The sequence below is a fragment of the Apium graveolens genome, chromosome 1, assembly GCF_009905375.1.
Source record: "Apium graveolens cultivar Ventura chromosome 1, ASM990537v1, whole genome shotgun sequence".
Classification (NCBI taxonomy): Eukaryota; Viridiplantae; Streptophyta; class Magnoliopsida; order Apiales; family Apiaceae; genus Apium; species Apium graveolens.
The window spans coordinates 176,672,893-176,682,907 of NC_133647.1; the positions used below are offsets into that span (position 1 = coordinate 176,672,893).

Here is a 10,015-nt window from a genome sequence, read left to right on the forward strand (position 1 = left end):
GAATAATAGCAGACCCTATCGTTAAAGACTATAGTCAAATCTTGATTGACCAAACTAAAATTTGCCATACACGGTAATCGTACAGAAAAAGGATATACAATATGGACTGTCCTGTTAAAAAAGAGTGTGACTACTTCGCGGAAACAAACTAGTACACCTGTTACAAGTAAAGTTAACTAACCAACATGTCATAATAAGAAGTACTACTTCTTATTATAATTTAATATTATAATATATCATATTTTTACTCTGATTAATCCTTCCCAATTCAGATTTTTACAACATTGACTATCATTGTTAAAAAAAGTGCTACTACTTGGAGAAAACAAACCACCAGTACACCTATTACCTTTATAACCAAGTAACTAACGGGAACTAATTAAACTAACATGTCATAACAAGAAGTATTAGCTTAATTAAATTCGATATAAACTTGGTGTCCAAGTTTGTTATTAAGCCGATCACAAAGAGGAAACTACAATCATATTCTAAGGATGTAAGGAAAAGTGTACACTATATATACAGAAGAAACCTAAAGTTTATTATTGGTCTTCTAATTCTATTAGACTGATCATGGCTACAAAGTGGTTGAGAACCAAGTTTTTGGGACAAGGATCGTACGGCTTCGTTTTTCGAGCAGAATGTGTATCTTCTAATTCGACCAGAACAGTGGCCATAAAATCTTCATTACAAAAATCTTCAAGGTCTTTGTGGTTGGAGAGGGCTGTTTTGTATGAACTTAGAGGATGCAAAGAGATCGTTCATTGTTTCGTGGAGGAGGATTTTAATAGTATTGAGTTTGACAAGAGATTTTATAATATAGTGCTTGAGTATGCTAATGGAGGCACATTCAGACAACTATTGAAATCAAAGGGTGGATTGCTGCCAGAATATGAAGCGAGTTGGTATGCGTGTATGTTGCTTAAGGGACTCTCTCATGTGCATAATAAGGGTTTTGTTCACTGTGACATGAAGCCCGATAATGTTCTTGTTTTTAATATTCCAGACGGTGAATGTAAAGGTGTGGTGAAGTACAATCTTAAGTTAGCGGATTTTGGATTGGCAAAAAAGAGTGGAAAGATAAGTTGCGGGGCTGGACAACAGTACAAGAATCGAGGAACTTTACTATACAGTTCGCCGGAATCTGTAGTGTTTGGAGATCATGAAGCAGCGATGGATATATGGGCATTTGGTTGCATGGTATTGGAGATGCTTTTAGGGGAGGGTGGTTTATGGACTAGATTTCTCGATGTTGATGAAGAATGTTTAGGGGAGTTGATTGCTAACTATGAAGATAACAGATTAAGCTTGTTAGTACCGAAGTTTGAGTCTCTATCAGTGAATGCAAAAGATTTCGTGAGAAGATGTTTAACAACGAGTGTTAAAACCAGATGGACGGCGGAACAGCTTTTGGGACATCCCTTCATCACTCACAATCAGGATCTGTTGAAGGAACTTGAAGCACAACTATATTTTAAGAAGACAATGAAGTATCAATTCAAAACTTCATTCAGTTCCTTATTCAAATCATCCCATGTCTCTCTGGGGGTTTGTTAATTTCAGGCATAGTAGGTAAGCTGAAGGATTATCTGTTACTGCAGTTCCTTGTTTAGCTTTCTGTTTAGAGTCTTGTTAGTTCTATTTTAGGGTCGTGTTTAGTCCTCTGGTGGCAGCTAGCAGGGGTTATGTTTAATGTTCTTTGTTTTCCCTTGTTCTCAGTCCTGTATCGAGTCTTCTCCTGCTACAATTGGAGCTTGTTTAATGAAATTGGTCTTTCAAAAAAAAGATATGGCTTGCTTGTTGCTTATTTATGGTTTATTTTGCTGCCTTGTGCTGTTTTTTATTGCAAAATTTGATAACTGAAGATAGGTAGGATGTAGATCATCAATATATAAGTTGTTGCACTCCAGCCAATATAGGCAAGTAAAAGAGCACTGACATACTGCGTTTTACTGATAAATCATGTACTGCTAGACTAGTTATCTATTTGAAAGCTTACAGAGGTAAACATGTGAATACAATTGATACTAGTGATTGCCTGATTGGTACGTAATAGTTACGTTCATAGTCAGCGATAACATAAGGGTTAATTGATCAGATGTTGTGCAATCTACGCGAATTTTGTAATAGGCAATCGATTTGAAGAACAGATCACATTACTAATTTGTCATCTGAGCTGTTCTAGTACAGAAGTTGCTAAACTAGAGTGAGTTTCAGATGACCTTCATTTTAGGTATCCAAATTAGGTCGATTAAATCTGCATGATACAAAACTCATGTTATAAACTCACAGATAAATGGACTTAGATAAATTTAATTTTTCACATTAAATTGAAAATTTGTTTAATGAGTTATAATGAATTAAGTAATCTGATTTTTCGGTCATGCTGAGTGATAGGTGTTATTGACCTCTTTGTTACCAGATTTTAATACAAATGGAAAAGCTGGTTGCCATGTTTTGATTATCCGAATGTGAGTAGCGAAACAATACCTAAGCATCTTTCTTTCCCATTTTTAGATTCCCAGTGCATGACTCCATTTCAGTTCATGCGCTGGTATTAACTTAATTATATTACTACTAACCACAAATTAGCCACATAGGTGCAAACCATCCGCTCTGCAATGCATTTGGTTTATGCACTTGGGGGCGTGTTTTAAAAATTGCACAACTGTGTACATTCCATAAAAATTCGTCAATAAACAGATAAACGTACCCTCACACGGGACACGCCAAACATCCCTTGTTCTGATCATCGGCTTAGCAACTAATATGTGCAAGCAACAACTATTATATTTTTTTTCTTTGTAAGGAGTCTTTATTCTCTTATTCATGCTTAACTTGTCTTGACTCTCAAGCCTCCAGTGCCAAGGATCTAAGTATATTCCATTACATACTGCGAAAGTATTCATACGAGTCTGAAATATGAGCGCTGACTTCTGACAAAATTATTACAACAAGAAATGTCAACCTTTACCGATCACAACAGAACTCTTCATTTAGATGCATGAGAGAACTAATAAGCTTGGCGCCAAAGCTATGATCATGCTATGAATAGACCTTGATCCATTACAGGATATTCAAATGGGTCGCAGGGATACTCGTAGTCAAATTTCAGAGAATCGTACAAGTATGTAGAGGGTTCACTTAAGAGCCCTGGGTCGTTGCAGTCAGAAAATTCCCTGTTCTGCAGTTCAAAAAAAGTTGGTGAACAATCTTCTTGAAGCAGACAAGCGGGGAAGTTCACATTCAAATATGTCAAAGCTGAGCTCTTTCCAAGGATCAAGTTGCCATTTAACGAATCCAGATCATTTACTAATATATGGTCTATAACCTGATCGTTTGAGCTCTTCCATGCACTTCTGGTAATTGGTTCAGAAGGATTAAAGGTTGTCGTAGAGCACTCGGATTGAACTGGATTCAATGTAAATGCATTTTCTCCAGGCATTTGTTGTCTGATGTTTTGACTACTAAATTCTGTACCATGTGGAGGCATAACTTTGATGTGTGTCAGTTTGTCTCTCTCCTTGTTAAAAGGTGTAGGATAGTTGGGGAAAAAAGTTTCCTGATTGATTTGAATTTGGTCGTGGAGATCAGGCAACAGATTGTTAAATACATTAATTTGCTCGATCTGTGGTTTATGTTCTCGGTTCCAGGAGAATTGAGGTGGAAGGACAGAAGAAAGTGTCGTATACTTGGCATCTAAGTCCGGTGTTCCAAAATTGCAGTTGAGGCCAACTCCTGAACTGCTGGTTGCCTTCTGAATTTCTTGAGCATCACTAACCAGTGCTCCCTTGGTTCCTAAATCTGGTGAGGAAACTACAAAGTCATGGCCTTTTGGATTGGAGCTTTGAACTACAACATTTCCAGGAATACTGAAGTTGGTAATAGCTGCATCGTTCTGTTTGATGTTGATCGAATTCTTAAAGCCAATGTTTCCAGCTTGGTCTCTTGTAGTTGCATCAGTAGACTGCTTTATGCCACCATGAGATGCTTTGATATCATTATCTTTTTGTAATCTACTCAAATATAGGCGGTATTTCTGCACAACGGAAAGGAGGTACAAGGCTTTTTAAATAGATTGAGCATAACTTTGGTCAAAATTAATTGAAGATTTGTTATATAACTTGAAATCTAACTACCTGCAAGTGGCTAGCAACATTTTCTCGCGTTAACCAGGGCACATTCATTAACTCAAGTATTTTCTTGGGGCCAACTTCTGCCAATTATGGAAGATCATATGAATTAGAAAACAAATGGTATCAGCATTTTGAGAAGGAAATAGAGTTTGAGAACTTACTGTCAAAACCCATGTAATTCACAGCTTTGACAAACTTCTGATGAAGATCTACAGTCCAGACTACTCTAGTTCTCTTCCCAGCAGAGGGATCACCAAAGTTTTTATCATCGTGCTTGTTATCAAAATCTTTTCTTTTCCTTGCTGAATTCAGATCACCTCCACAAAACGAAAATCCATCATCAGACTGGTCTGATATTCCATTTCTCATCATTTGAAATTCTTCAATTCCTGCTTCAAGACCTTCAATATCTCTCACCTCATGTATCTTCTTTCGAAAAACATGTTGCCAGATATTTTTAAGTTCTTTCATTCTTATAGGCTTCAGAAGATAATCACATGCTCCATGTTGAACACCTTTCATAACCCTGCTAGTTTCCCCATCAACTGACATCACTGCATGGAAAGGTTCAGAATTGAACATTAAGTACTAGTTCCGTTGATTTGCACAGGTATATAAAATACAATTTCAGTTAATATTAATCTGCATCAATTTTGTACTACAAGCTCAAGGTTTGGTGACAGTAAACTGACTTATGACAGGAAGATCCATCTCAAGTCCAACATGCTCCAGTAGCTTAAAACCATCCATGTCTGGCATGTTAACATCACTGATAACGATATCAAAACCATCTTTCCTTTCACGAAGTAAATCCAGGGCTTCTCTTGCAAGGCAACAAGTGGTCACTGAAACACAAGAAAAGAAAGCAGTTCGTTCAACAAAAATTATATTCAGATTGTTTAATAGAGTATGCCACTACACAACAGTCCCAGCTGAACATATTCTAAGTACAGATCTTAAAACAGAGTTAATAATATATCCAAGTTAGTTCCAAATCTCTGCTTTAAGCACTATGTTCTTGAACAATACAACTTGAATGGTCTGCTCCATCATCCATAGTCATGACACCGATGCATCTGAATTTCGCAACACATCCTAATAATCAACTATTTTACTTCTGGTAAATTTAGCTGAATAATAACACACATTTGCTTTTACTGATTATTAGGCCCTCCAGAGTATTCAAGTGAAAGAACACAAAAGAGGCTAAGATACCTTTCTCCTAAACCTATTACAATCACTAATCAAGGTGATCATGATTCTATTTACTAGGCTGACAAATAAAATGGTTTTTAAAGTATGTGATGCAAAGGGGTTCATTATACAGGCACTTAACCTTTAAGCCAACTCTATAATCATGAGCTATCGCATTCTTTATCGTCTAAACTTACTACCTTGATCTTTGTAGCAATATTCATGAATCATACCAAGAAAAAACATGATCAGAGGCTTACATGTAATAAAATGAAAGGAACTACTAGTATAATAATGATATGAGTTAAACACCTTCATAAGAACACTTCTTGAGCATCTTTTCGAGGATTTTCAACCAAGTTGGATCATCATCCACAACAAGAACACGAAGACCAGCCGGAAAGGCTTCACCTCTTGGAGAAAAGCCATTACTATAACTATCCATCAAAAGAACATTTGTAAAACTACAGCACCAGGTAATTTATTTATATATATGAACCAGGGAGTGGGGAGAGGCAAGCAAAAGATGCAGTAGTGGAGAATATTAACACAAACATATAGAATTATAGAGTGAAGTCTTGAAGTGTTAGACTGTTTTTTGTTGATTTAACATTATTTTGAAAACTAAGAATTTAGAATATATACCGATAACCTGGTCTACTGGTACTAAACTTGCTCTCTTCCTGCGGGGATATCGAGAATTCGAATATTATTAACAATAAATTGTGTTATGTTAATCATGAAAAAAGAATTTATTGTTTTAAGTTTCTTGAGTTAAATTATTTAAGTACAATTAGAAAATTTTCAGTCACATGTTGTCAACCTATAATCTCTATTCTCTTTTAGAATTAATTAGCTCTCCCCACTCCCCACCAATCCAATATTAATTTCTTCAGAAAGAATAAATGGACATTTTCAAAAAGATAAATCATAATTGATGTACCCTGTAGGTGGATATTTTTAATTATATATACAATCCACTGGATGACACATATTTGCACAAATCCACTCAAATATATATGATTAGGAGAGCATAAAGATTGTTTCATGTCACAATTGGTTAAGGCCTTGATGCTCCCTTTTAGAGACTAAAATAATACTAATCTACTTGAGTTATAACCAGCCCATTTCTTCCTATCTGCTTTAATTTTTACCAATTGATTTCTGCCATTTGCAAACATGGTTTATTTCCGGCCACTTTTATTTCGACCAATCTTAAAATCAATGGTTAATCGATATTTACTAATTGTTTCACAAAATTTATGATTTGATATAATTTTGAATCGATAATTTTAATTGTGACCGTGTACGTAATAAATATAAGTGTAATAACAACTCGTTAAAATAACTGTTATATAATTGATCGCTCGGAAATCGGAAATGATAAGAATTCGTAAGTATATATCTCTATACATCTACCTACGTGTGTACAGATACAAGGCCGTCCCTTTTTTGTTATATTAGAATGGAGAAGTCCATTTTTTGGTACATTTGTTCAAAAAATTTCATTTATGGTACAGAATACCTGTACTTGTGGGATTCTCCAACTGACACCCAGAACAAGTGGCATTCTAGGGTCATTTTAATAATTTTTTTTTTTTCTCTTTTTCCCGTGATGAATTTGTGTTAGTGTGGTTTTGAACGAAATAAAATAAGGTGAATGACTGTTTTTGGATTCCGATATTAAATAAATGGAAAATGTTTTAATTAAAATTTTTTTGTTGGCTTGTAATGTAAACCTAATTTATGTGTGTATTTTTTAATTTAAATAAAAAACCGTCTAAATATGAATTTTGTAGCTCCAAAAAGGGTGTCGTGAAATGTGAACCTATATTTTGGGAAAAATATATTTTTGAATTAAAAATTTATATGACCAACAGTTTTGTAGCTTCGAAAGTGGTGTCTTTAGCGGCGAGTGCGTAATTGTCACGCGTAAATTTGTTTAGGTCCATTTAAATAACCGAAAATTTGTTTTGGGAAAATTTATTTTGGGAAAATTTGTGCATGGACATATTTAAATAACCGAAAATTTGTTTAGGTCCATTTTTCTATTTTTTTTGTAGGTAGACATAAAATGAATGTGCATTGAGTATTGGAAACCAAAATATTATGATAGAACAAGTAAATAATGAAATGGAAAATAAGGAAACGGAACCATATTACAAGTAGACTGCTTGTAATAACAGTAGTACATATGTTTGACAAGAAGATCACGTGTTTTAGTGTGGGCGCCCTGGGTATTTCTTACTACGCTTGGTGTGACCTTCTTGGTTACATAAACTACATTTCTTTCCAGACCGCGGACCATCAATCTCCGTTTGGATCCGTACCGATTGTCCCTTATCCCCGCGTTTTTCTTTAATTTTTTAAGGACTCTTCCGGCACTAACTTTCCATACCCCTGCCAAGGTACGGGTAAGTCGTAGTTCCAGTATTCAGTTGGTTCCAACGGATAAATTATTGGCCTGTACAAGTCCTGCATTGTTTGGTTCTTATGGAAATGATCGATGAAATGCTCCCAACTCAATCCATGTGTTATACAACCTGCCATTGCATGGGAGCACAACATGTGATGGGTCGCCCATTTTCCACAGGTGCACGTACGGTCATTGAGGTTGACAACCTGGGTTTTACCTCCCTTTACCGTCCCCTTTGTAGTTGTGTACTGATGTGTTAGTATTTTCATAATCCCGCGGAGACGATGGAAAGTAATAACTGTATGTCCTGTTGCCTTTCTCCGAATTTTAGCTAACATAGTGGCGGAACGTGCACATAACTGTTGCCCCTCTTGTAGACCGTCATCCACTATGTTTCGATGTTTATCTACAATTGTGACCACCTTGTAGAAGAGGTACTCCATCATTGCTGTTACTGGAAGAAAACGAGCCCTCCTTATGTTGCCGTTGAAGCCCTCAAGCATGTTTGTGGTTGTTTGACCGTAGCGAACACCACTATCGTGGGAAAGTGTCCACCTCTCCACGGGTATTGTAGCAAGATATTGTAGGACGGTGGGGGAAATTTCACCAATCCTTGACATATATGCGTCGTGTTTTGAGACTTGTGTGGTTCTTCCAGCTTTCCACATTAAATTTTTTAGTTCACCACCTGGGTGATGACTACAAAAGTTACTTCTTACATGGAGGAGACAAAACCTATGGATGTCGAGTGGCTCAGCAAAACCGTTTGAGGGTCTCGTAGGGCGGAGATAATGTTGGCAGCACGGTCAGAAATGATGCAAACGCCGGTCCGTTGCCAACAGACATGCCTTCGAAGATGCTGCAAAAACTAAGACCAGTTCTCGTACGTCTCCTCATCAACCAAGCCATAACAGAGAGGGAACGGGTGGTTGTTCGAATCAACACCCATAGCAATAAGCAGTTTGCCCCTATATCTTCCTTTCAAGAATGTCCCATCTATTGAAATCACAGGACGTGCATGTTGCCACCCGTCCATCATTGCCTTTAAAGACCAAAAAATCCGCTTGCAGACGGACGTGCCCCGCTCCTTAGCATGAGAGAAAACATCGATCTCAGCAATGGTTCCAGGATTTGTCTTCATAATGGCTGCCAGGAACATGGGTAGAGCTTGGTATGTTGTAGCCCAACTGCCATACACTTCCTCAATTGCTATTTGCTTCCCTCTCCACGCTTTCTTGTACCCCACTATGTGGTTGTGCTCATTGTTGATCAGTGGGATAATTGTTTTAATGGGAATTTCTGGTGTATCTATTACCTGTTTCACATAAAACAGTAAATGTCAAAAAAAATTCGGCTTTAATAAGTGGCGTTTGCTAAAGATTTACCTACAAGTGGTTTTACAAGCTGCGCAATCATCCTTGCAGATAACTTCTTGTGATCTTGTAACGGCCGATCGACCATGCATTTGTGTTTCTCTCTATTAACATTAATCCGCCAGTACCCGGAATCATTCATGAAAGCAGCCCTCATCCTCCAGTTATACCCCTTAGCCCGACACTGTACAATGAGCTGTTCTTTGTTACTCCTTGTAGTTTTATATATACGATCAGTGTTAATATGTGCACGCCTCACTGCTCCCAAGAGCGTTGCTTTGTCACGGTACCAATTGATGGGGATGTACTTAACCAACGGAACAGACATCGTTCACAGTTTGTGTGGGATGGCACGGTACACCTCATTTTCCAAATATCCGTTATAATTTACTTGCTGCGTATTTCAAATGCATAATTAGACATTTACTTGCAAGGTACTGATGATCATTTACGGCTACGTTCGAATTTCAAAACATACTGGGATTGTATTGAGGCGAACCCCCTACCACAACGTATCCACGATGCCGTAAGAGAAGTTGGTTTCATGGGTGTTCTGCTAACCGGGAGTATGAGACATGATGCTGACCTCATCTCCGCATTTCTTGATCGCTGGCGTCCGGAGACTCATACTTTCCATCTCCATTTTGGTGAGGCCACTGTGACATTGGAGGATGTTTACTACATTTTGGGCCTACGCAGTGTCGGACGTCCAGTGTTACCTATTGGAGGGGATGTAGGTGCATCTTTACTCCATAAGCTTCTTGGTGTTGCCCTAGATCCAGAGCTAGATATGGATGTCATAAAGAAGGGTGAAATTAAGATCAGTTGGTTGGTTCGTCAATTTGGTGATTGTCACGTTTACACTCTTCTGCTGATGATGACTACGAGCGTGAGCT

The 10,015-nt window shown here is 37.4% G+C and overlaps 3 protein-coding genes across 3 annotated transcripts; 1 reads left to right on the forward strand and 2 right to left on the reverse strand.

Moving 5' to 3' along the window:
- Positions 1 to 490: 490 nt before the first annotated feature.
- LOC141722221 (mitogen-activated protein kinase kinase kinase 20-like) lies at positions 491 to 1,767 on the forward strand. Its single transcript, XM_074525032.1, has one exon. The coding sequence runs from the start codon at positions 574 to 576 to the stop codon at positions 1,555 to 1,557; it is 984 nt and encodes a 327-aa protein (XP_074381133.1). The 5' UTR covers positions 491 to 573; the 3' UTR covers positions 1,558 to 1,767.
- Positions 1,768 to 2,862: 1,095 nt separating this feature from the next.
- On the reverse strand, positions 2,863 to 5,946 carry LOC141671781 (two-component response regulator ORR26). The gene is made up of 5 exons (XM_074478132.1): positions 5,643 to 5,946; positions 4,829 to 4,981; positions 4,298 to 4,690; positions 4,140 to 4,216; positions 2,863 to 4,039 (listed from the first exon to the last, which is right to left on the reverse strand). The coding sequence occupies exons 1-5, from the start codon at positions 5,773 to 5,775 to the stop codon at positions 3,041 to 3,043; spliced, it is 1,755 nt and encodes a 584-aa protein (XP_074334233.1). The 5' UTR covers positions 5,776 to 5,946; the 3' UTR covers positions 2,863 to 3,040.
- Positions 5,947 to 8,614: 2,668 nt separating this feature from the next.
- Positions 8,615 to 9,447, reverse strand: LOC141711889 (uncharacterized). Its single transcript, XM_074514590.1, has 2 exons — positions 9,148 to 9,447; positions 8,615 to 9,061 (listed from the first exon to the last, which is right to left on the reverse strand). Exons 1-2 carry the CDS (start codon positions 9,445 to 9,447, stop codon positions 8,615 to 8,617), a joined length of 747 nt encoding a protein of 248 aa, XP_074370691.1.
- Between the last annotated feature and the right edge of the window lie 568 nt (positions 9,448 to 10,015).